Here is a 26,784-nt window from a genome sequence, read left to right on the forward strand (position 1 = left end):
ATTACTAAATCATATTTTTGCCAATTTTTAGTTATTGTTCCTTTTTAAAGTCTCCAGTTATTTGAGTGACTGTTGTGAATTCAGCCTTTTCTTTAATGAAAGGGGATGAATACATATGAGCACAACTGTATGACTCCCACTGGTGACCACTTCCTAGCTTTACGACTGGAAAAACCTAATCTGAGCCCCATGAAAATGGAAAATAATAAAAAATAAATGAAGATAAGATGCTGATGTAGTTTGTTGTCAGGAGGAAGATCCAGCTGTGTACTCACACATCTCTGCACAACATCACTGAGCTGCTCCAGAGCCATCCTTCTGGTCTTCACAGGAGCGGTGTCTTCATAAAACAACCCTTCCACAACACAACAGACACAAAACAATGAAGCAAAAAGTCCTAGATAAAAGATCTGTAGGATGAAACTGAAATAATTCCTGAGTGAACAGAATATTCCGCATCAAACAGGACACAGAATGGAGGCTAGTCCTGTTGAATCTGTTCCACAAACTCTCCACAAGTTTGTCTCTATGTGACGATTTAACCAACCAAGCACAGAGACAAACATTTAAAAGGCTTATGGGAATATAAAACAACAATATAAAACAATAAAAAGAGCTTTTCGCCTTCTTTTCATACCCGAAACACGCGGATTAAAGCTCCCACTCCACGCTAACCGCTCAGAACGCGGTTGGGTTTATGTCCATCGCGACCGCCGTAGATTGAAACGTCACGTGTCAGAGTTTAACACATAGACATAATATATACAGAGACGCCTCATTAGGCGCTGGAGAGTGAACCAGTGTCGCCGCCATATTGGATGGCTCTCTGCTTTCGAGTTTTGCCGCAGTCAACGTAGTTTCCCCACAAAACTGTGTTCTGTATATATTACACACAAACAAAACACTTTTCTACATAATTGGTTAATAAATAATGCTAACACAGTGAACAATCTACTAAATGGAAATTATACATCTGACTCCAATGAGGTGTTTATGAAAAAATATTATATTGATGCTTCACAAAGAGAGTTTTACATGGTAGCATAATAACCTCCACCATGGAGGTCATGATTTTACTGGCTTTATTTGTTGTCTGTACCGTTGCAATAACCAGCGAAATATTGAAAGCAGATGGTGTGGAAGTACGTTTCACGAGGTTGAATAATAATTTATTTAACCAAATAAAAAAAGATAGACAAATCCAAATGCATCAATAAGCAATCAAACATGTTAGTATGGAATTGATACATTTACATGTACTTATATTGCAGCTACCTTATGTCTTAGTTAAATGGCATATAAAAATACGTTAGCATAAAAGCACGTTGTTTTTTTTATTTTTTTTATTTTACAATGACCGGTATCATAACAATGTATCTGCACTTGTAACAAACTAAACTGTGAGAAAAATCAGGGGGAAATTCGTGAAGTTATTGTTGTGGTTGGACCTACACCTTACAAATAAATGCATTGGAGGCGCATGGGAGACCCATCCAAGATGGCGGCGCGATGAGACGTCAGCTTGAATAGACAGCGTGATACGGTGCGGCGTCTATGTTTATATGTCTATGGTTGAACCCTGTAAAACAGAAACATCATGGAAGCTGAGCAGCGCAGGAGGAGCCGAGGCTCCGATAAAACCTCCAAAAAGGGTGAGTTTCCCTGCCAGAACGAGCCGGTTGGGGGTTTTACAACTTTATTACAGTCTGACAGCAGAAAAAATGTTTATAAACAGAAAGTTGTCGCTGCGAGAGCTTGTTTATCATCTGGTTAATGAAACACCACAAATATTTATCCTGCTTTAAACTTCAGGATTAAAACCTGGAAAATGTTTGCTTCAACAATCCGGAGAGGAAGACAGATATTTAGGAACTGGGAAAACCTGGTGGTTTAGAGACTTTAATTAAAAACTACATACTGTTGAGGAAAGTTCAGCTGGCAAGCTGAAACAGCCAGGGCCGGATTAAAAGTGCAGAGGTCCCTGGGCCCAGAGTGTTCCAGGGGCCCCCCTTCCTCACCACAACATTGTGAAAATTGTGAATGATACACTGTGAAACGACATTTCTAACATCTCTCAGAATAAATGGTACCAATAGCAATACACTAGACACTGTGGTGTAACTATCTGACATTATGTAATTTTGTTTCATGTCCAAACTGCTGGTGTTTGCCCTACGCGGGCCCCAAGTGGGGGTGGACCCCGGGGCCTGTGCCCATAATGTCCATTGTATAATCCGGCCTTGGAAACAGTTAATAATAATTCTATGCACATAGTATTCGGTCCAGACACGGAGAAAACGGTATAAGCAGCAGAAAATGGATGGATGGTAGTGGACACTGCCGTTCACTCGCCTCCTGGCTACCTAAACCTGCCCTCTAAAATCACCAAGCGGATGCTAGTTAAATCCGCATCCTCTCCTTGAGAGCCGTGGGAAGTGGGCGTGGACAGTCTCCACTCATGAACATTTAAATGTTCAGACACAGAAACAGCCTGTTGTCACTAGAGATCCTTTTAGGATGGCTGAAATGAAGGACCAAGGCAGAATTTAGGATAAAAAACCAAGATGTTGGACCTCTAACACCCAGACGAAATTAAGAAAACATACCATATGAGAATTTTTTACTTGAACAAATTCTGCTTTACTGAATACTGTCTGATGAAAGTGCATTTGTTTAATTTAAAACCTGGTTGTGTGCGACAGGTGGGAGGCGTGTCAAACAACTCGCTGCTGAAGAGGAAGAAAGAAGGTAGAAAATTCTCTCTCTGGGTGTTTGACTTGTCTCAGTGACTTTAAGACGGTTTATTAGCGCAGGCTTTTGAGATTAAAATAAACCCCACTGTCCTTTTAATGTGTGTCAGGAGAGAGGAGGTGAAGGAGAAGCTGAGGGAGAAGCTGGAGCTGGAGAGGAGAGCGCTGCAGGTGGTGGAGCGCCTCCTGGACGACAGCGTGATGGAGGACTTCCTGGTTGACTGTGTACGTATCGGATCCACTTTCCTTCTGGTTTGGTGGACATAAAAAGACATCACACCTCCTTTTACATTCTAGCTCTTTGTGACGTTAAACCGTTTGGAAACATCTGCCACCTTTAACCTGAACAATTCCCCTGAACAACAAAGTAATCTGTTGGAGGAAAAATAAACTGGTTGCTTAAATATAGACGCCATGAAGGTAGAACTTTGTGGAAGCATCTTTTAGTTTGATCCCAGCGTTCAGTCTTGTTTGTCAGGCTTTATCATCATTAATCATCCTGACTAGGGGATGATTCCTTCTCTTCCTCATTGTGGCTCAAGAACCCTACATAACAACGGACGCCACGCCAGGGATGAGATTTATCATCCACTGTTTTATTATAAAAGGAAAGAAAAACTAAAAAAAATAAGGAGAAGAAATTGTAGGGTTTACCAAACAGCAGTGCTGCAGCTGTATAGAGAGAGAGATGAACCAGGGGCCTTTATAGACTCACCCTGTGGATCACAGGTGCACTGATTTAGCAAATGCAACTACAACTAGAAACAGGAAGCAGCAAACAAACAGGAAGTAGTATATGGAGTACCACCATAGAACCGTTTCTAACAGAATGTAACCCTCGTGAACCGGATCTGAATCTGACAGATTATGAGGACGTTTCTTGTTCTCAGGTCACCACACAGATTTGGGGTGATTGTCATGTTGAAAGGTTTCCAGCTGACCCCTGGAGGTTTTGGGCTAAGAGGGAATCTGGTTTGTGGAAATGTTCACAACCTTCTGCACCGTTAGGTCCAGCTGCAGAAAAGCAGCATGAAACTTCCACCACCATGCTTCACTGTGCGTACGCTGTTCTTCTAGTCAGAGAGTTTTGTGGGCCGACAGGTTAACGTTGGTCTCGTCAAAGCAGAAGAGAGTTTCGCCACGTTTTCTAGGAAACGCACATTTTATCCAAACTTAAATTACTTTTATGACAGGGAGAGTCCGGTCCAGACAGGGAGAGTCCGGTCCAGACAGGGAGAGTCCGGTCCAGACAGGGAGAGTCCGGTCCAGGCGCGGAGAGTCCGGTCCAGACAGGGAGAGTCCGGTCCAGGCGCGGAGAGTCCGTTCCAGACGCGGAGAGTCCGTTCCAGACGCGGAGAGTCCGTTCCAGACGCGGAGAGTCCGTTCCAGACGCGGAGAGTCCGGTCCAAACGCGGAGAGTCCGTTCCAGACGCGGAGAGTCCGGTCCAGACAGGGAGAGTCCGGTCCAGACAGGGAGAGTCCGGTCCAGACAGGGAGAGTCCGGTCCAGACGCGGAGAGTCCGGTCCAGACGCGGAGAGTCCGGTCCAGACAGGGAGAATCCGGTCCAGACAGGGAGAGTCCGGTCCAGACAGGGAGAGTCCGGTCCAGACAGGGAGAGTCCGGTCCAGGCGCGGAGAGTCCGGTCCAGGCGCGGAGAGTCCGGTCCAGGCGCGGAGAGTCCGGTCCAGGCGCGGAGAGTCCGTTCCAGACGCGGAGAGTCCGTTCCAGACGCGGAGAGTCCGGTCCAGACGCGGAGAGTCCGGTCCAGACGCGGAGAGTCCGGTCCAGACGCGGAGAGTCCGGTCCAGACAGGGAGAGTCCGGTCCAGACAGGGAGAGTCCGGTCCAGACAGGGAGAGTCCGGTCCAGGCGCGGAGAGTCCGGTCCAGGCGCGGAGAGTCCGGTCCAGGCGCGGAGAGTCCGTTCCAGACGCGGAGAGTCCGTTCCAGACGCGGAGAGTCCGGTCCAGACGCGGAGAGTCCGGTCCAGACGCGGAGAGTCCGTTCCAGACGCGGAGAGTCCGGTCCAGACGCGGAGAGTCCGGTCCAGACAGGGAGAGTCCGGTCCAGACAGGGAGAGTCCGGTCCAGGCGCGGAGAGTCCGTTCCAGGCGCGGAGAGTCCGTTCCAGGCGCGGAGAGTCCGTTCCAGGCGCGGAGAGTCCGTTCCAGACGCGGAGAGTCCGTTCCAGACGCGGAGAGTCCGGTCCAGACGCGGAGAGTCCGGTCCAGACGCGGAGAGTCCGGTCCAGACGCGGAGAGTCCGGTCCAGGAGTTTCATTGGACCTGACTTAGCCTGGAGCTAGGACTACTGAGGAGTTTCCGTAGACCAGACCCAGACCCCAGTCATTTAACTGGATGTGTGTTGTGTCTGTCTCCAGGTGTAGCAGGTGGTCTAGACCAGGTGTGGGCAACTCAGCCCCCAGCGGGCCTCAGTCCCACCGGCAGACCGGAGCCGCCCAGCCCTGGTCTAGAATCTCTGTTGGATTTCAGTGATTCCTATGTGGTGCATCTCCGTCTCCTCTTTGTTCTCAGTCTACTTTCCTTTTCCTCTCTGTTTCCATCGTTTACTGTCCCCTCCGCTCAGGTCCTGCAGTACGACGTAAACTCCACAAAACATTTAATCAGAATAAACACAAAGAAAATAAGGATTCAGATCATCAAGGGGAACTTTGTCTATAAAGCTGCTCTTGGAGAAGCGAATTAGTTCCACAGAACATCAGCCAGACTGTCATCCTGCTGCTTTAAAGCTGGACAGGATGAGTTAGAACAAACGTTTAACACGATGAAATCCAAAGCCCAGAGACGCTCGACCTAAAGCCCTTCTCCTACCCGACTTACACAGACTGGCACGAGTATTACAAGTTCAGTCCTCACGTATGAAACAGAAGGAGAAAATATTCCACCGTCACATTTCAAAGAACTTGATTCTTCTAATGTGTCTTTATTAGTTATAAAAAAAATAATAAAATGAATAATTATATAAAATAATAAAATTATAATAAATAATGATAATAAATAATAAAATTATATAAAATAAATAATAAAATTATAATAATGATAATAAATAATAAAATTATAATAAATATGATAATAAAAAAATTATATAAAATAAATAATAAAATTATAATAATGATAATAAATAATATTATATAAAATTATATAAAATAATTATAAAATGATAATAAAATAATAAATTATAAATCCTGATTAAGTGATGGATTTAGATGAATTTGAGTCCATGTCGTGATTTATTTCATTAAAACAGACAGTTTTGGTAATAAATTCCCATCTGTTGTCTCCTCACAGGCAAAGTTCATCACTCCAGCCAACTACAGAGACACTGTGGAGGAGAGATTCATCGCTAAGCTGTGCGGTTATCCCGTATGTCCAAATAAACTGGACAAGGTCAGTCGCCCTGCTGGGGACAGACGTCTCTAACGTCTCATGTTCCATCAGAGTTACCGACATTTTCGTTTCGCAGATCCCGACTCAGCAGTACAGGATTTCCACCAAGACTAACCGGGTGTACGACATCACCGAGCGGAAGGTGAGTTCTTCCTCCTCACGGCAAGCGAAGCACTTTTTTAAGATGGAAAACCAAGCAGCTTTTCTCTGTTCTGCTTTCAGTGTTTCTGCAGTAACTTCTGCTACAAAGCCTCCAAAGAGTTCGAGCTGCAGATATCCAAGACGCCTCTTTGGCTCAGACAGTATGAGAGGTAAGAACGTCGCTCCTGCTCCTTGTCTGGGATCCTGATGAGGAGCTGACTGGGTGGAGGAACCTCCTCTCCTCCTGGTTATCCAGATATGCAAATGTCCTCAGTTTGTGAGGAACCCGGCCGTCCCCCTCTGACTGAGGCCACGAGTCCGTTTGCTGGGAAAGTCCGCTTTGTTTGGGGAAACGTGCAAACCATAGACTGTATATAAAGAGATGGGCGGAGCCTCCGTGACATCACCCGTAGGTTTCTGAAGAGCTGAATTAAAGCTCGGTGGGCGGTTCCTACCATCATCATCTTGGCAGGGGCATGTGTGTCGTCTCGCCCGGAAAATACAAATATGGGCAAAGAGGTGGAGCTGAGAGGGGGGCTGTGAGCGTCATGGTGGATGATTGACATCGAACAAACTCTGAGATTTCTGTAGCTAAGAGCTAACTGAGCTAACCCGGAGATAACAGGAGATAACCAGCTAACGGAGGTAAGTGGGCTAAAGCTAAGTCACGTTGTTAACCAGCTAAAAACCGCGGTTGTTCTACGTTCTTCTTACTTGAAGCGGGAGATCGGGTACCTGCCAATCAAAAGGACACGCCCCTAAATATGCCAAACTACAAGATTAAAATTACTTTTAAACGGGCGAGTTAGAAAAAAATTCAAAAACAGTTGTCATGAAGGTAAACCTGACATATTAAACCTAAAATGGATATTTGTACCAGCCTGTAAACATGTTTATTTCTGCTGTGAAGTTGGTCTTTTTAACATGGGAGTCTATGGGGAATTTCCTCTGTTGCAGCCCCTAGTGGATGAAGGGGGAACTGCAGTTTTAGGCACTTCCGCATAGGCTTCACTTTTAACCTCCGGAGGTTAACATGGGAGTCTATGGGGAATTTCCTCTGTTGCAGCCCCTAGTGGATGAAGGCGGAACTGCAGTTTTAGGCACTTCCGCATAGGCTTCACTTTTAACCTCCGGAGGTTACCGCTTGAATCAGCTCTTCCACTTGTTCCTGCGCGTCTTTCATTGATAAATCCCGACGACTTGGAACCGAGCTGCTCCAGAGCCTTGTCTCCTCCCGTTAATACATGCAAATGAGAATAAATCCTTTCAGCCAGAAACATTGGTGGAATATTTTACATCATATGAAGCTAATGTGGTTAAAGCAGAGGCGGGAAAAGGAAAAAACAGAGGTGGGCGGAGCTTCCCAGCATGCTGCGCATCAGTTCAGCAGCCCAACAGAGTTTATGTTTTAAGATTTAGTGTTGTTATTATAGTGCTGCTGCTGCTTTCATGAATGAAAAGTGGTTTGTAAGTAAAACGACATGTTGGTTTGGTTCCACAGCTCTCCAGAAGTACGGCTGCTGAAGAAAGGAGCTGGGTACGTATTCTACATTTATAGTTCTACGTTTTCAGTCTGCGGTAGAAATGGACTGATTCTGTGTTGAACTGGTGTGCAGTGGGAGATCTGGTGAGGAGGTGATGCTGTCAGAGAAGCGCCTCCATGAGGAGGACATTGAGAATCCGTGTGAGGAGCTTGACGGTTCTCTGCGGAGCACTGCGGGAGTCGGGCACAGCGACGGTGAAGACGAGCAGGACTTTGTCTCCAGTGTTGTCTCCCAGCAGCAGAAGCCCCGCGTGCACTGGGACGACCTGCCGAAACACAGAGAGGCAGGACGGGAGGGCGAGGGGAGCGAGAAGCAGAGCCGAGACGGACGTAAAGAGGTGGCTGTACGTCAGAGTCAAAGCAGAGGAGATGTAGAAAGCACTGGGATGGGCGCTGCAGGATCGGAACCGCGGTACGAAGACGATGCTGATCAGAAAGTCGCAGACGTGGATGAAGCCTGTTCTCGCTTAAATCTGTGTAGTTTATCTGAGACGGCGACGATCCCGCCAGAAACGGCAGCGTCAGGCAGCCCGCCGGGCCTCAACATCACCCGGGTGGGCATGAGCCGGAGAGGAGCCGCAGGGCTGCGGCGCCTCCTGGAGGCCACACCCCACTCGCTGCGTCTCATCGAGGGTCTGAGGAGAACGCTGAAGGAGTGGTGCACCGAGGAGACGCTGAGGTTCCTGTATGGCGCCGACCACTCACCGGGGTCACCGTTGGCCGATGTGGACGAAGACAGGGACAAGTTGGATGAAGACAAGGACGAGTTGGACGAAGATGACCTTGAGGATGTGGCGAACGTGGCCGACGCTGGAGAAGAGAAGAAGCCATTGGCCGCGACGCCGGACTACAAGGCGCTGCAGGAGGAGCAGGAGCAGCTGGAGGTCCGGGTCGGGGAGTTTTACAAGGGGACCTGGATTCTGCCAGAAGACATCCAGCGGCTCAACGGAAACGAGGTAAGAAGAGACACCTGGAAGACCAAGGACAGGAGGCCTTCGTTGTTAAAAACATGTTGTTTCCTCTTCAACATGATCATGCCTGTTCCCAGGACCAGGTAGCAGTCCAGGACCAGGTAGCAGTCCAGGACCAGCTAGCAGTCCAGGACCAGGTAGCAGTCCAGGACCAGGTAGCAGTCCAGGACCAGGTAGCAGTCCAGGACCAGGTAGCAGTCCAGGACCAGAGCTCCACGGACCCAGTTCTGCCACTGATCGACTCTCAGGCTCAACATCTGATCCAGAAACGGATTGCAGTGGAGAAACTCAGCACCTGGTACGGTTCTGTCCGTGTCTGTAGGCATGTGGCTCATGTCCGCAGGGCGCCAGCTGGCGTTGGGCTCGCACCACGTCTGCGTCGGGTCCGTCACACCGCTGCCGCAGGATGCTCCGCAGAACGTCAACACGCATGTCTTGAACCCGGCTACCTGAAGGACTCCCTTGTGATTGGTCAGAGTGTGCTAGGGCTGCTCGATTATGACAAAGATTATAATCACGATTATTTTGACTGAAATTGAGATCTGGATTATTTAACACAATTATCCAGTATTTATAAACAACGCTGCGCGTCGTGGTGTTCTAGACTCCGTGTCGTGCATTATAACCATCTAATGGACGGTTCCAAGTTGTTTAATCCGCTTTAACCACTTCTATAGGAACTATTTTACGTTGGCCTGGATGTACGTTTTATGCCAAACAACCGCTGTCAGGCTGCAGCGCGTTTCTCTCATTCACCTGTTAAAAGACGGCTGATCTGAACCAGCTGGTTAACGTGTTGCTATGGTAACGCCCCGTAACGGAGGGATATTACAGTGTTTAACTGGCCGAACTATGTATAGGAAAATAATGCAGCCAGTTGTCACTGACAATGGTATAAACTATGTTTAGGTGAACTTCCACAACCTAGTGCAGTTATTCTACATTGACCTGCAGCCGGAGCCGACTGAGACTGGCCGCCTGGGAGTGCTTTAGGACGGGAGAGGCTCCCGCTGCTCCTTCCTTACAGTAACTGCAGAACAATATGTGCCTTCAAGTCAGTCGCCAAAACACCAGAAAAGTCTCTAATAACTCCAGTAAAAGCTGCTAGATTTGTTGCTTTTAACAAAAAAGTCTCCAGATTTAGCGAGAAAGTCTCCAAGTTGGCAACAGTGTCTGAATGAAAGCAAAGCGGCTGTGGGAGGAGTTTACAGCACAGCGCTGCAACGCCAGAGACGCTCGATTAGCAGCTGAAGACAGCAGGAGAGGAAACTACAGAGAGAAAAATAATCACACACTTTTATTTTTACCATCGTTGGAAACCCAGATCGTAGTTGAGATTAAAATCCGATTAATCGCCCAGCCTTAGAGTGTGTCGGTGTTTCCAGATGTTTGGGTCTTGAAGGTGAACCTGTAGCATGTTGGATTTTAAGTCTCTGGATGAATTGAAGCCGTCGTCGTTGTAAAACAGGAAAAACTTGCCGAGCTGAAGCAGATGATAAAAAAACTTGTCCTGTCGGAGTTTTCCGTCTGATACCAGCCATGCTTCCACCTGCAGACCCACCGCCCCACTATAGACACACACACACACTCCCTCTGCATCAGCGAGACGCTGCCGTGCGAGTATTCATCCAGCTGCAGGCAGCAGCTGTGTTATAACTCCATGAGGTCGGCTCTGCTCGTACCAGGTGGGAACGTTCCTGCCTCGGTTCTGGGTGTTGTGGAGTCCCTGGTGTCTGAAACAACACGCCTCAGATGCTCCCGTCAGCTGTTCAAAGTCACTCAAATCCCCTTTTTCTCCACCATGACTGCATGTGTTGAGCTGCCGCCGTGCAGTCGGCTGATTAGATGTGACCGTTGTAAAGTTGAACAGGTGGAGCTGAGTAAAGTGTGTGTTCCTCCTGTGTGTGTGAACTGCTGTTTCTCGTCCCGTAGCTTCGCTTCAACGATCAGTTTGCAAACTTTTTTAGCCTGAAAGCGCCGCACACAGACGTCGGTCATCCCCCCGCCGGCCGTGATGAGTCCTGCTCCGCCTTCCTCATGCTGACACACAAGCAGCATCTGAATTCATGTGCTCATCTGCTACCTTTGTCTTTGGTTTGCAGCCTGAAGAACATCGTAGGTCCGCTGCATCTCAGCATGAGCGACGTCTCCGCAGACCTGAACAACCTGGTCCGGACTTTCAGGTCAGTGCAGCGCACTCAGACTCTCCTTCCAGCCAGCGCACGCACAGATTTCACTGGTTTTACGGTTGACGTTTAACAGCAGAGCGAAGATCTGACGTAAACAAACCTTCGTTACTCTGCTGCAGATCACAGTTTTAGTTCTAATTGTTGCACTGTGAGCATTTCAGGCCCGCATGAAGCAGCCTGAATGTTTTCAGTCTAATCTACCGGAAGTTTAAAAGAGCCTTCAGGGGCGAGACTTTTAACGCTGTAACTTCAGCAGATTGCAGACTTATGTGGTCAACGGTTTCTCAGGAAGAGCAGTGCGTAACTCTGTGATAGAGATCTGACCTTCAGGTGATCTCCGGAGGTTTTCCAGGCATTTCTGTCCCATCCAGAAGTGTTACGACCCAAACTCTGCTAGGGCAACTGAGCCGAACAAAAGACAGACCTGTGGCAAGGTGTTCACACGGACCAATATAGATTTATTGTCCAATGGGGAAGACGAGGCAAGAACAGACAAGAAATGGCCTCAAAACAGCCAAACCAACAGGAAAACTGGCATATAAGGCATTTTCCCCAAACAAAACAGCACTGGTTTAGCCGTAAAAAAAGACATACAGATGTAATGATACCGGTTTCACATCCACAAACAAGATTTAAGAACTACAAAAAAAAAGAACTAAAGAGGAAACAATGCTGCTCAACCAAAGTCCTTTGGAAATACAACAGGTCAAAGTCCAACACCAACGCAAGCTGAGGGCAGACCATTACTGAGCCAGTGGTTGCTGTCGAGGGAAGGACTCCAGGTGTCTTTTAAATCCCGGCCATTAGTGGAAGCAGCTGTGATTGGAGCTCCAATTATCCAATGAGCAGGGAGGAGATGAGTATGTGACAGGCAGGACCAATCCCAGCCAGGAGGCAGCAATCAGAGTTGTGTTGGAGCAGTGATCCCAGCTGAAGGTTGTCAGAATTAGTAGGCAGCCGTAACAAGAAGCTTTACCATCTAGTTGTAGCATGTAGTGTTCGTTCAGATACTAAGCTCCGGTCCTAGAGGGCCACAATCCTGCAGGTTTTTCATGTGTCCCTGCTCCAACACACTTTACTCCAATGAATTAGTCATTGTGCAGAACTTTAATGTCTGCTGGGTCCATTTAAGGGAAGCCAGGTGTGTTGGAGCAGGGATACATGGACAGATCTGATCCATGGGAACACCTTTATCCCATTTACATGACAGAAAATGGATCCATACCACTGCTGCGTTGCTATGAGACCCTGGAAATGATGACGAAGTCAAAATTTCCACCGTTCAGATGGATTAAATTGTTGGTGACGCTGAAGACGAACAAATGAGCAGGAGGTTCTCTGTGTCTGGAATGAAACCAGGACGTTCCTGATGCGCGGTGGTGCTCCCACCGAGTTGGAGTTGGTTTTGTGAGGTTAGCTGGTAAATAGTAGCATAAATAAGTGTAAAAATGAAAGCAGCTGCAGGAAAGAAGTGTAAATATTTGGGCTCCCGATTCGATTCGATTCTGATTTTTTGGGTGCCAATTTGATTTAAATAGCAATTTTCACAATTCTTCAATATTGCTGATTTTTGTAGATTAAAAACAAAATAAATGTATAAAACCTTTTATTTTGCTTGTCTTTTTTATTATTTTTTTTTATTTCAATTAGGAAAAAACAACACAGTATCCAGACCATCATTCTGCTGCTAAAATGCCCCAGAAGACAATTTAAAAGATCAATAAAAACAATAAAAATGACCAAAAAATTTATAATGCATTGGTTTTTTTATCTGAATAAAAAAATCTTTTTTTTAACAAAATAAATATTTTAAAATTGTAAATGAAAAAAAATCCAGATTTTTTATTTTTTCGATTTGATTTTCCCGCCCTTAGTAAATATGTAAATGTTTCTGTTGTGTGTTTGTTTCAGTGCCAGGATTTTTGCTCCTGAAGACTGAGATCTTAGCAGGAAAATGTTTGGTCTCTGTCGTTCTCTGCTTTGCTTCGTAATGTTAGTGATCCATTCTGCAGGTTGTTGTGCTGTTGATTCATTCATTTCACCTTGTTTTAATCTGATAATCTCAGGTTGTCCTGAAAGCATCATGTCCACCTGCGGGTAAAAGGATTCAGCTTCAATTCAGTTCAATTCAACTTTATTTATATGGCATCAAATCACGGCAATGCCATCTCAAGACACTTTACAGACAGAGAGGAAAACATAATGAAGGCCAATTCATAATAGCCTATATAAGGAAACCAACAGATTGAGTTGAGTCCAACTCAATCCCCCATCCTGAGCAAGCACACTGGCGACAGTGGGAAGGAAAAAACTCCCTTTTAACAGGAAGGAAACCTCCGGCAGAACCCGGCTCAAGGACAGGCAGCCATCTGCCTCTGCTGTGTGGGGGGAAGAGGACAGAAAGACAACAGACAACATCCCTAGCTATAGGACTTATCAAAAAGATAAGTCTTCAGCCTAGTCTTAAAGGTGGGGAGGGTGTCTGCTTCCCTAACACTAACTGGGAGCTTATTCCATAAGAGAGGGGCCTGATAACCAAAGGCTCTGCCTCCTGCTCGGCTCTTTGAGACTCTAGGAACCACAAGTAAGCCTGCAGTCTGCGAACGAAGTACTCTACTTGGTATATAAGGAACAATGAGGTCTTTGATATATAGTGGTGCCTGGCTGTGGAGGGCTTTATATGTAAGGAGAAGGATTTTAAATTCTATTCTAGATTCAACAGGCAGCCAATGAAGAGAGGCTAAAACTGGAGAAATATGATCTCTCATGCTGGTTCTGGTCAGGACTCTGGCTGCAGAATTCTGGATCAGCTGAAGGCTTTTCAGGGCTATATTACGTAAATGAAAGAAGGCTGTTTTAGTAACCTGCTTAATATGTGGACCAAAGGACAGGTCAGGGTCAAATATTACTCCAAGCTTCTACATGGATTCTTTATATTTTAAAAAACAAAAAGCTTGGAGTTTCAAAGGTGACTGAATTAGAGGTAAATGCTGTAAATAAGGGATAAAATAAAAACAGTTCTCTGCCGCCCCCTGCTGGTTGACATGGGCCACGACAGGAAGTTGTGTTTTATTGACCAGTTATAAAACTTCTCCATTGCTAATCATAGCAACACTTGTGCTGCTTCTGATATAAGAAAAGCACACATCTGCTGTCAGAGAAGCTTGCTGCCGTTTTCCAACGAACTGCTCTAATCTAGTTTAAACACTTGTAACAGACATCCTGTAAGTCGTACATGTGTGGAAAACACCCTGACACTTTGTCTGACCACAAGCATCCCTTTGATGTACGACTACAGTCTGACCTACCTTGTTTCTCCTTTTTTTTGTTGCTATTTTATGTTGCTAGTGAGAGCATGACCTTCTGCACTCCGGCAGTGCATCGATCTCTTTGGCTGGGTTAAGTTTAGGCACGATGAGTCGAACTTGTTTGTGGTGAGACTGTCAGTCTAGGTTATTTAGATTAATATGAAAGATTGATTGAAGTACTTAGAGAAGAAAGAGACTTAAATCATATCTTGTTTCGGTACTTGGGTGGACTCTGAGAGGAAAAGGTCTGAGTTAACTGTGGCTGTAAAATCTGCAGACTTCAGTGTTTTTCTCCTTGTTAGACAATAAACTTCATATTTTTAATTAATCACTTGTTGATAAATTTGTTAAAGTCACATTTATTCTTCATCTGTAAGCAGTTTCTGTGTAAGAGATGAGAATTTAGACTCATCGGCCTCTTCATTGCCCACCTTCCTGGTACCATGTTGGACCGATTTTTACCTTCAGAACTGCATTCATTCTTGGCATCACAGTTTCATCAAGATGTTTAGAAACGTTCCTCAGAGACTTTGCTCCAGGAACTCCATGTAGCATCACACAGTTGCTGCATATCACCATGAGAATCTCCCATTACACCAAATCACCATGAGAATCTCCCGTTCCACCTCATCACCATGAGAATCTCCCGTTCCACCTCATCACCATGAGAATCTCCCGTTCCACCTCATCACCATGAGAATCTCCCGTTCCACCTCATCACCATGAGAATCTCCCGTTCCACCTCATCACCATGAGAATCTCCCGTTCCACCTCATCACCATGAGAATCTCCCGTTCCACCTCATCACCATGAGAATCTCCCGTTCCACCTCATCACCATGAGAATCTCCCGTTCCACCTCATCACCATGAGAATCTCCCGTTCCACCACATCACCATGAGAGTCTCCCGTTCCACCTCATCACCATGAGAATCTCCCGTTCCACCACATCACCATGAGAATCTCCCGTTCCACCTCATCACCATGAGAATCTCCCGTTCCACCTCATCATGATGAGAATCTCCCGTTCCACCACATCACCATGAGAATCTCCCGTTCCACCACATCACCATGAGAATCTCCCGTTCCACCTCATCATGATGAGAATCTCCCGTTCCACCACATCATGATGAGAATCTCCTGTTCCACCACATCATGATGAGAATCTCCCGTTCCACCTCATCACCATGAGAATCTCCCATTCCTCCACATCACCATGAGAATCTCCCGTTCCACCTCATCATGATGAGAATCTCCCGTTCCACCACATCACCATGAGAATCTCCCGTTCCACCACATCACCATGAGAATCTCCCGTTCCACCTCATCATGATGAGAATCTCCCGTTCCACCACATCATGATGAGAATCTCCCGTTCCACCTCATCACCATGAGAATCTCCCATTCCTCCACATCACCATGAGAATCTCCCGTTCCACCTCATCATGATGAGAATCTCCCGTTCCACCTCATCACCATGAGAATCTCCCGTTCCACCACATCACCATGAGAATCTCCCGTTCCACCTCATCATGATGAGAATCTCCCGTTCCACCTCATCATGATGAGAATATCCTGTTCCACCTCATCACCATGAGAATCTCCCGTTCCACCTCATCACCATGAGAATCTCCCGTTCCACCTCACCCTGATGAGAATCTCCCGTTCCACCACATCATGATGAGAATATCCTGTTCCACCTCATCACCATGAGAATCTCCCGTTCCACCTCATCATGATGAGAATCTCCCGTTCCACCACATCATGATGAGAATCTCCTGTTCCACCACATCATGATGAGAATCTCCCGTTCCACCTCATCACCTTGAGAATCTCCCGTTCCACCTCATCACCATGAGAATCTCCCGTTCCACCTCATCACCATGAGAATCTCCCGTTCCACCACATCATGATAAGAATCTCCCGTCCCACCACATCACCATGAGAATCTCCCGTTCCACCTCATCACCATGAGAATCTCCCGTTCCACCTCATCACCATGAGAATCTCCCGTTCCACCTCATCACCATGAGAATCTCCCGTTCCACCTCATCACCATGAGAATCTCCCGTTCCACCTCATCACCATGAGAATCTCCCGTTCCACCTCATCATGATGAGAATCTCATTTTCCACCTCATCACCATGAGAATCTCCCGTTCCACCTCATCATGATGAGAATCTCCCGTTCCACCTCATCACCATGAGAATCTCCCGTTCCACCACATCACCATGAGAATCTCCCGTTCCACCTCATCACCATGAGAATCTCCCGTTCCACCTCACCCTGATGAGAATCTCCCGTTCCACCACATCATGATGAGAATCTCCCGTTCCACCACATCATGATGAGAATCTCCCGTTCCACCACATCATGATGAGAATCTCCCGTTCCACCACATCATGATGAGAATATCCTGTTCCACCTCATCACCATGAGAATCTCCCGTTCCACCTCATCACCATGAGAATCTCCCGTTCCACCTCATCACCATGAGAATCTCCCATTCCACCACATCACCATGAGAATCTCCCGTTCCACCTCATCACCATGAGAATCTCCCGTTCCACCTCATCACCATGAGAATCTCCCGTTCCACCTCATCACCATGAGAATCTCCCGTTCCACCACATCACCATGAGAATCTCCCGTTCCACCACATCACCATGAGAATCTCCCGTTCCACCACATCATGATGAGAATCTCCCGTTCCACCTCATCACCATGAGAATCTCCCGTTCCACCACATCATGATGAGAATCTCCTGTTCCACCACATCATGATGAGAATCTCCCGTTCCACCTCATCATGATGGGAATCCCCCGCTCCACCTCATCACCATGAGAATCCCCCGTTCCACCTCATCACCATGAGAATCTCCCGTTCCACCTCATCACCATGAGAATCTCCCGTTCCACCTCATCACCATGAGAATCTCCCGTTCCACCACATCATCATGAGAATCTCCCGTTCCACCTCATCACCATGAGAATCTCCCGTTCCACCTCATCACCATGAGAATCTCCCGTTCCACCTCATCATGATGAGAATCTCCCGTTCCACCTCATCACCATGAGAATCTCCCGTTCCACCTCATCATGATGAGAATCTCCCGTTCCACCACATCATCATGAGAATCTCCCGTTCCACCTCATCACCATGAGAATCTCCCGTTCCACCTCATCACCATGAGAATCTCCCGTTCCACCACATCATTATGAGAATCTCCCGTTCCACCACATCACCATGAGAATCTCCCGTTCCACCTCATCATGATGAGAATCTCCCGTTCCACCCACCATTCCAGCAGCAGCAGCCTGAAGCGTTGATCCTGACGGTTCCTGTTGTCTTTCCTGATTCTGATGTTCAGTTTGTAATGTATCGAGTCCTCTCCATCATGTCTACATGACTATTTCCACTGAGTTGCTGCCATGTGATTGGCTGATTAGATCTGTGTTAGTGGACAGTGACTGCTGTAGTTTGCAGACCTGAACCAGAAGCAGACGTTTCGTAATGTTGTGTGAATTTCTCTTATTTTTCATTCCATCTACTTCAACCTGTGAGAACGACTAAACCCTTCCTGCCACAGACGTACTGATGTTTAGATGTTTCAACAAGACGTCATTTAAATCACAGACAAGGTGATTTAGAAGCCCATCAGGCAGCAGAGCAACACCTCAGCTTCCAGGAATTCTCTAGGAGGCCCCGCTAACAGGAGGCTAGAAGCAGAGAACATACACAGCGCCGTCACAAAGCCGTAAATCACCTCTACCTTGATGCATTTTTAAACTCACAGGTTTGTTTTTCTTTGCAGGTTCACCAACACAAACATCCTCCACAGAAGTCCAGAGTGGACGCTGATCGCTGTGGTGCTCCTACATCTGTAAGTTTATTAAAGTGTTTGTTCAGATCGTGCACGATGACGGTTGGAGTGCCAAGCAGGACCGGACTTTGTGTCTCCGCCTGTTTCATCTGACGAGATACCTTCGGGTTTGGGATTGTTCTGCCGTGCCATATGGTGCATGTAATGCGTGTGTGTCGCTGGCAGGTCATGGAGAGATCCGTGTTGCTCCCGCCTGAGCACACACAGCCTTATCTGTAGCTGATTGCCCCTCTGCAGATCCGTGATGCACACGCAAACAGCCCTGCGCACACACCGCGTTTATCTCTGAACGGGCCCTTGAAACGGCTTTTCCTGGGAAAACTTTCACCTGATGAATCTGGTTTACGACTCCTGCTTTTAGGAAGATTTAGTTTATTTGGAAGGATGAATGTTAATGAGCCTTACATAAAACATGGCGTGCAAACACTTGGAGCTCAGCAGGAGGCGGTTTTCCATCTGCCGTCCCTTCACCAATAAAACAGATTATCAGACAAGAGATGTGATTGGATCATTTCCATCTCTGCTTCTGCTGATATGGATCTGAGGCCCGGAGAGCGTCGTCCTGCTTGTGATGGAGCTGGATGCTGGATTTCAGCAGTTTGATCCGCTTTATCGTGCGCAGTTTTCCCTCATTTAGCTGTTTTATGTAAGTATCTCTTCACCAAACATGCATCCTCTTTGTCACATGTCCCACTAGGACTCTATGATTTCATCGGTTCCCATTTACCCCGTCTTCCACTCGGCCTTCCTTTCCATCCGTCATGAATAATTTGGTGTGCTGTCTTATCTCTCTGCTGCGTGGCAGCTGTGGAGCTAGTCTGGCCTCTTTTGTTCAAGCCGGCTGAATAATAGATGCCCCCCCTGCAACACTAGACCTGGAGTTGAACTGGAGATTAACCAGCAGTGCAGGTAGACAGGCAGGTAGAGGGGGGGGGCTGACAGAAGACTCTCAACTGGATTTAGAGTCAGATGCTCTGAAATCAAGCAGATTATTTAACATTTTCACTGCGGCTGTTTTCATGAAGTTTGTAAACTAAATATAATTATGCAAGCAGGAAATTCTGGGGTTGAAAAATGACACAAGCCGCTACGAGTGTTTTCTCCTGCATTTCCATCATTAAAGTATTTTATTCTTTTTTTTTTTTTTTCTTTTTCTTTGATTGACAAAGTACAAGAAACACGAGTGATTTTGGAGAGAAACACAGGATTTAGTTTGTGGGATGTTATGTCCCTGATTGAGTTCTGTAGAATAATTTATTCCCTGTAAACAACTGTACTGATGTTTGGGCAGATAATATAAGACTTCTGTTGTACTTTATTTCATTCAAATTTCATTTCAAGATATGTTCAGATTTTAAAATATGTTTTGATTTATGGAATGAAATGAATAAATAGATAAATAAATAAATTTAGTCCTTTGGATTTAAATCAAGGTTTTTATTAAACTGTTTGTTTTAACAGATAACCTTCATCTGGTTAATAACTTAACTACCAGTAAAGATTTAATTATGAAATATAAAGAAATAAGCTGCAGCTTTTCGCATCATAATTTCAGAAAAATCATTCTTTAACAGTCCCACACTGTACAGTGTTTAATATCAAGAAGTAAACAGAACCAGAAGGAATCTCTGTACACCCGGGACAAGGCTGGTGATCTTCTGCATTAAAAGCAGACATGAGTCTACTGGAAACCAGTACATGGACTCAGGAAGACTCCAGAAACCACACAGTTCATCCTGAAATCCACACATGCAGGTTGAAGCTCCATCATATGTGAAGAGGATCCAGAAACACGCCGTCTTCTCTGGACCAAAGCTCATTTAAAATGTTCTGAGTGGAAACCTGGATGAAGATGTGGAATAGTTTGTGGACAGCATGGACGGCGTGTCCTGCAGACTAAAGAGGAGAGGGAGCATCCAGCTTGTTATCAGCCTGCATCTCTGATGGGATGGGGTTGCATTAGTGCCGATGGCGTGGGCAGCTTCCACATCTGGGAAGCTCCATCAATGCTGAAACATCTGCTCCCATCCAGACAACGTCTCTTTCAGGGAAGACCTTGCAGGTTCCACCATGCTGGACCACATCCTGCATCATCACAGTTGGGTTGTTTCTTCGTCTCGTACGTTGTTTGGAATTAAAGGCGACGATGAGATTCGTAAATCATTGCATTTTATTTATATTTTACACAAAGACTAATCAGGCTTATAAATGATAGTTTGATGCTGGATCATCTTGTAACAAACAAGCCTTTAAAAAGCAGATTTTTTCATGTGGATCTTCTTTTAATCATTAAAACTTTGTTTTTAGTCCATCTAAATGTCAGCAGAGTTCATTCTGACATGAAACTCAACGTGCGACAGATTCAACATGAGATATATTTTTACATTTCACTGCATTTATGTGTTCATTTTCCTGTGTTTTAGCCTGTTCAGTGGCTAACTCTGTTAATTATGATGTTTTTGGTTCTCCTCAGACTGTCAGAAGTTTCTCCTTTGGTGCGGAAAGCCTTGGAGACGTCGGAATCAGCGGAGTACCTGAACGCCCTGATGGAGGAGCTGGGTTTACAGCAGCAGGACCTGCTCCACTTACTCCAGCTGTTTAAAGCCACAACACACCGTCGGCCATGAAGCGTGAATTTACTTTGGTTGTCTCATAACGATAAATAAAAAGCTTGTTCTGCTGTGGGATGTGACTTCCTCGCTCTGTGTACACAATCTGAGGTATGAAAATCACATCCTAGAAGTTTTCAGACTGTGGATGTTTAACCAAACAAAATAAATCACACCCAGCGTTTCCCCAGAGAACAAGGTCATGTGGGCACGCCGCTCTGCCGCCATAAAACCAGAGCTACTCCTGCAGACTTCCTTCACACGGCGCTTTATGGCACCATAATCCCGCTTGCATACATGTTCATATGTCTGAGAATATTTGGTTTGGGCCAGATGGCGCATGCAGCCGAGCGCTCTTCTGTTGATCACTGGAGATCAAACTTTGACCCGTCATGCAGATTGTGGACGTGATTGATGGTCTGCATGACTTCACACAGCTTCTCATTTTGTGTTGTTTTTCCAGCAGGCGGTGGACCGGGACGCCACCGTGGTCTGGGCTTCCTGACTACAAGATAAATACCTTTAAATAAAAACCAATAAACTGCCGTTAATCAATTCAACATTATTTAATAGCAAACAGGAATAATGTTTTTAAAGCAAATGTTGAAAAATGAAATGATGGAAATTTGGATTTTTTTTTTTAAAGTAAGTAAGATATTTACATTTTGAAAGCAAACTAAAATAAAAACATTTTAAATAAAAACCCCAATGCACCCCCCCCCCCAGGAAAAAAAATTAAATACATTAATAAATAAATTCCCAGTGAAACATGATTTATAGTGAATAATATCCTAAGTTATTGTCGAATAAAGGCATCTGGAGCCATAAAATGCTCCAGAAAAATGACATTTTAAAAAGGGAATAATGATAAAGTTAGAATAAAAAATAATAAATAAACACTCCGACATCCTGCCAGTGGTTTTAAATAAAAAGCTACAATAAATAACCCACAATTAAGACCTTTAAATCAACATTTAATCCATAATTATCACAACTGGATTTAGTTTAAAAGCCGATTAAAACATTAATCTTTGGAAATAAATTGTGCAGCTTTCCAATAATAATAATAATAATAATAATAATAAGGTAAAAACATAAATGAACAATATTACATCAGAGCAGATAAATTTTCAGAAGAAAACAGCAAATGAGAAGGAGTTTCAGTGAGCTCCGGCCTGGAAGCCCGCAGGGGTTTTATTTGAGTCCGTGCTGGGTCTCCTTGTGTCTCCGCAGGTCCACCTTCCTCTGGAAGCCCTTCCCGCACAGCTCGCAGCCGAACGGCTTGAAGCCCGTGTGTTTCCTGCTGTGCGTGATCAGGTTGGAGCTCTGGCTGAAGGCCTTCCCGCACACCTGGCACTTGTGCGGCTTCTCACCTGCAGAAAAACCACATCACGCAGCTGAGTTCCGCGCGTCGCGCGTGATTTCTGCGCGGCGTGCGGAGATCTCACCTGTGTGGATGAAGGTGTGTTTCTTCATGTCAGACTTCTGGTGGAACCTCTTCCCGCAGTACTGGCACGGATAGGGCCGCGTGTCCGAGTGGATGAGCAGGTGCGTGGACAGCGTGGAGGAACGCTTGAAGCTTTTCCCGCAGATTTTACAGCTGAAGCTCCTTTCCTAGAAGAAGAGGAGGAGATTGGTGGCGTGAGCGCGTGGCCTCGGGCCTCCACGTCCTGCTTCCAGGCCTGAAGGCCTTCAGAGCAGCTGAGAGCCAGAACCCACCTGCGAGTGGACCGCCCGGTGCTGGTCCAGACTCACTGCGTGTCCGAAGGTCTTCCCGCAGATCCCGCACTCAAACGGCCGCGTCCCGCTGTGTGAGCGCCGCACGTGCACCTCCAGGCCATGAGGTGTGGAGAACACCTTCAGGAAAACACAGATTTTTATTTTAATCTCTAAATAAATAAAAAGTTATTTAAAAAAAACAGAATAAATCCAAACAAGTTTAAATCACATTTTTATTGTGAGTAAAACTAAAAGAACAAAAGAAACTAAACGAACCTTGCAGCATTTAATGCACTTATAGGATCCGTTTTCTTCCAGGTTTGATGGCATAAAATCCTCTTCAGACTTGATTTCCGCGAGGCGGGGCGGCTGCTGCTTCCCTCCCGCACACAGCTCGTCTCCACCCCGCATCCTGCACATCTGGAGCCCCGCAGAAGAAATGTCCTGGTAGCATCCGGCCCCGAGGCCCCGCTGTGCGTAAACCCGCTCTCCGCTGCTCTCATCCGGCCCGTAGAGGCTGCCGGGGGAGTGAGACCCCCTGGGGCCCCGCAGGTGGTGCTGATAAGGCCCCTGCACCAGATGCCGGAGCTCGGTGCCGGAGTAGGCGGACCAGGAGTAGGGGAAGAGCGGGATGTTGAAGTGCGAGTCCTCCGCTGCGGGTGTGGAACATTTCTCTGAGTCTGGAGATGAAATTTGGATTAAAGCACCTGTTGATTCGATTATCTGGAACTAAAGTGTAAAACAGTGAAATAAGCAAATAAATAAAACATAAATGTCTATTAGCTATTCTTTAACAAGTAACTGATAAATAATTATTGAAGCTATTTGATCACCAACGTTCATAAATAGTTTATCTGGCAGAGTTGGTGCTTTGGTCAACAGAGCAGCAGATTGTCTGAGATTAGAGACAGTTCCACTCTCTGTCGCCTCTCATAATGAATCACATTAAAAACTGTAACTTCCAGCAGAGTCCAGGTGTCATGGTGCGGACCTGGGGAGGAGGAGGGAGACGGGGGACGCCAAAAATCCCAGTCGGAAGCGCGGTCACACACGCTGCTCAGCGGGGAGCTGGAGGACAGCGAGCCTGGAGACCCCATCCTGGACCCGGGGGGTTGTCTCCTGTCCTCCTCCCGCGCCTCCAAGTTCCTCTCAAACTCTCCGTGAGATTTACTCTCTGAAAACAGAGCAGAAAGTCATTTCACTTCAATCCCAGTAGAGAAAACTGGGAACACTGGAAGCTTTTCCTGCGTAATTACGCACAAACGAACCCACCTGCGCACACGTGAGCCATAACAGTGTCCAGTTTGCTGCAGTCATCGTGCAGGTAGCGGGGCTGGTGGTAGCTGTGGGCCCTTTTGCTCTTCACCAGGAAGGACCTCGGCATGTTGTCTCCCCTTCAGGCTGCAGCTCAGGTAGAAAAATCCCGCTCTGGACTCGTGTCCTCGCTGCTCGGACTTTATCTCTGGACAGATTGGGACACGGCTGCTTGTCATGAGAGAACGCGTTGGGATTTTTGGCGTTGCAGCGTTTACGCAGCATTACGCATGCGCAAGGAGAAGAGAAGGAAAAAAAAAAAAGCCAGCCTATATCGTTTACCAGGTGTCGTCGGGCAGGTGGCCAGAAAGCAGGACCTCACTATGGAACTCAGACATCATATGAAGCCTTTTGTTGAGATAAATAGGGAATTGACCTCTCCCAGTCTCAAAGAGGAAGTCTAGATGAAGACTTTTATTGATAAACGTCGCCTTAAAGTTCCTTCTTATTTTCTAAATGAATCATTTACTCATCATTATTAAAACCTTCTGATGACACACGTGTTCATTTGTTCGTGTCAGAAACGGCTGAAAACTCTGCAGGACGGTGAAATAAGCTGAAGTAAAACCGAGATTGGATTGTGCGCGAGCCTATTAAAAGACCTGAGGTTTCACCTTTGACATAAAGTCAGAAAGAAGCAGAAGCTGCTTGTTCGTTATTTTCTGCAGCCATGATGAGGCATGGAGCGGGTTAGCAGAAGCAGAGGGGATGGATAATGAACTATTTGTTCTGCTGCTTGAAAAGTGATCCTGTTAATGAGACGCACGCGGCCGCTGTGCACAACAGCCTGCTGGTGGGGAGCCGAGTATCCCTTTACAGTTACACTGCTTCAGCTTACCCAGCACTGACTTCAGCCTTATTGTTTTACATCATTAAACCCCCCCTCCTGTCCTGACTCAGAAACAAGCCTAATTAAACTGATCAGTGCTGGAAAGAAGATCAAATCTGTCAAAACTAAAAAATGCAATCAGGTTTGGACTCTTGTGTTTGCGGTCAGTGAAAAGCAAAGTCTGATCAGTCCCCCCCCCCATGTGGGAACAGAGTTTGTTTGATCCAGCTGCGGAAAGTGACAGACCTGAAAGCGAAGAGAAAGATAAGCCTGAAGGAGAAACACGTGTGCCATACTCACACTGCAGGTCCACAACTCTGAACTCACTCTGGCTGCAGATCCACCACAAGCTTTCTGCCTTTCATACTGGAACTCACACTCTTCTCTCACTTACACACACTCACACACACACTCTCTCTCTTTCTTCCTCCTCCCTCACAGATTAATGTCAGTCAGCCTTGACACTCGCACAAAAACACTGATTCATGTTTTGATAAAAGGGTCCGGCGGGGCTATAATCGTGCTGCATTTGCATGGTGCAAAAATAAACCGTGTTGCTTTTTTAGAGGCAACTTCCTTCTTTTATTATTAGTCTGCATTCCCACTGAAAAAGCGACTGATTCTACTCTTTAAGCTTTAGAAAAACTCCCGTTGCAGGTGAGTTTCCAGGATTCCCTTAAAGGTTCTGCAGGGAAAACGCATCCAGCCAGGAATGGGAAGGATCTCAGGTTGCCTAGCAACCACGCTGACATGCAAACCGTCCTCATTGTTGCTCAATCGTGTGTTTGATTGAATATTTCTGAGATTAGACCCAGCAGCTCCGGTTTGAAGCTTGGCCTGTGATTGTTGTTATCATCTCTGATTATTTCCACTGTGAATGTAGAGGCTTGCAGATGGAGAGGGGAGAGGAAGCGGGAGGAAGGGGGTTGGGGGGGGGGAGTGTTGATGGCGGCAACGTGTCTAACTCTGAGTTACTCGCTGACTCAAAACAGGAAACCAAATGCAGAGTTGAGAAGACGCTATCAGTCCTGCCACAGCCTCCCCCTCTTGTGTCCTCCTTCTTGCTCCCCCCCCCTCACCCCTCACCCCCTCCACATCTCCACGACCTCTTCCTTACAGGCCTTGATTCTTTCATTTTACACTTTCATGCAGTGTGTGATTGAAACAGAGGCCCAGCCGTAGAGGAGGCGCCCTGCTGATATTTTCTGCTTTACCTTTCACAGCAGTTGTGAGAGGAACTGATCACAGTCACACAGCTTTAAATAAAGTCATGAGCCATGAGGTTATTTTCTCAAGCTTCACCCTGAACGGGGATTGACAGAGAGAGACACTGCGGGGACTCCTCGTATTCTAAAATACATCTGAGGCTTCAGCTTTTTGCACCACATGTGTGTGAATGTTGACAGAAGATGCAAGGTGTGCAGCAGCAGCAGCAGCAGCAGCAGAAACACGTCCGCATCGTCTTGATTTGGAGCCAAAGCTCAACAAACTGTGACACCAGGGCTTCTCTAAACTCTCACCTGCATGGCTGATAGCAAACTGCAGATGAAGCTGCTGCAGATTCTCCTCCTGAAGTCAGTTTTTGCTGCTTAGATCTTCAGATTGGAGATAAAAATCAGTTTTTTCTGCAGTGCACAGCCGCATGCGGAGGATTTGACTGTGATGGATTCATGCCATAATAGCCTGTTGTGGCTAAACTGACTTTCCCTGGTCGACGTCCCAGTTTAGGGACCCGTCTCAATGAAAACCACATCATGCTATCTTATCCTCTCACATGTTCCTTTGGCTCTAAAGCTCTAACCACAGTTTAACACCCACCCCCCTACTCTTTCTTTTAAACTCTCTCCACTCTCCTCCCTGCACCTAGGCAATCAGATCTCAGGGCTTTTCCTCGGGTTCGACAGCTTGATCGCCCCCTCCTCCCTGGGAGTGGCAGGCTGAATCTCATCCACCCCTCCAGCCCCTCCTGCAGCCACCAGATAGGGACAGAGTGTGAACACAATGAATGATTTACTGGACGCTGCTGACCACAAGACAGTTCTTTCACACAGGAGCTCCTCCGCCGTCTTGTTTTTCTCGCCTGCTCTTTAAATCTTGTGTAACTTTCAGGGACTTTTTCTTTTT

The 26,784-nt window shown here is 46.4% G+C and overlaps 3 protein-coding genes across 3 annotated transcripts in view; 1 reads left to right on the top strand and 2 right to left on the bottom strand.

Moving 5' to 3' along the window:
* glmna (glomulin, FKBP associated protein a) overlaps positions 1–706 on the bottom strand; it is a 16,836-nt gene extending 16,130 nt beyond the window's left edge. Inside the window, exons 1-2 of the mRNA XM_079244359.1 lie at positions 638–706; positions 276–355 (exon numbers count right to left, since the gene is read on the bottom strand). Coding sequence (XP_079100485.1) covers positions 276–314 — 39 coding nt within the window. The 5' untranslated portion in view covers positions 315–355; positions 638–706. The remainder of the gene's footprint in view (positions 1–275; positions 356–637) is intronic.
* An 879-nt stretch (positions 707–1,585) lies between these two features.
* Positions 1,586–20,835, top strand: rpap2 (RNA polymerase II associated protein 2). Its single transcript, XM_079243191.1, has 12 exons — positions 1,586–1,652; positions 2,703–2,748; positions 2,861–2,975; positions 6,057–6,155; positions 6,232–6,297; positions 6,378–6,466; positions 7,798–7,833; positions 7,913–8,795; positions 8,888–9,108; positions 10,913–10,993; positions 18,121–18,189; positions 20,663–20,835. The coding sequence occupies exons 1-12, from the start codon at positions 1,598–1,600 to the stop codon at positions 20,814–20,816; spliced, it is 1,914 nt and encodes a 637-aa protein (XP_079099317.1). The 5' UTR covers positions 1,586–1,597; the 3' UTR covers positions 20,817–20,835.
* A 1,157-nt stretch (positions 20,836–21,992) lies between these two features.
* On the bottom strand, positions 21,993–23,901 carry gfi1aa (growth factor independent 1A transcription repressor a; the record flags this gene model as incomplete). Its single annotated transcript, XM_079243619.1, has 6 exons — positions 21,993–22,171; positions 22,247–22,412; positions 22,518–22,655; positions 22,794–23,197; positions 23,509–23,691; positions 23,790–23,901. The coding sequence occupies 6 exons, from the start codon at positions 23,899–23,901 to the stop codon at positions 21,993–21,995; spliced, it is 1,182 nt and encodes a 393-aa protein (XP_079099745.1).
* Between the last annotated feature and the right edge of the window lie 2,883 nt (positions 23,902–26,784).

This window comes from Telmatherina bonti (genome assembly GCF_933228915.1).
Source record: "Telmatherina bonti genome assembly, chromosome: 7".
Classification (NCBI taxonomy): Eukaryota; Metazoa; Chordata; class Actinopteri; order Atheriniformes; family Telmatherinidae; genus Telmatherina; species Telmatherina bonti.

What these genes read in the sequence shown, in the direction of transcription:
- rpap2 (XM_079243191.1), top strand. Translation starts at nt 1,598, where the DNA reads ATGGAAGCTGAGCAGCGCAGGAGGAGCCGAGGCTCCGATAAAACCTCC. An exon ending in AGCGGCTCAACGGAAACGAG is followed by an intron (nt 8,796 to 8,887) that starts GTAAGAAGAGAC and finishes GCCTGTTCCCAG; the next exon opens with GACCAGGTAGCAGTCCAGGA. An exon ending in AACCTGGTCCGGACTTTCAG is followed by an intron (nt 10,994 to 18,120) that starts GTCAGTGCAGCG and finishes TTTTCTTTGCAG; the next exon opens with GTTCACCAACACAAACATCC.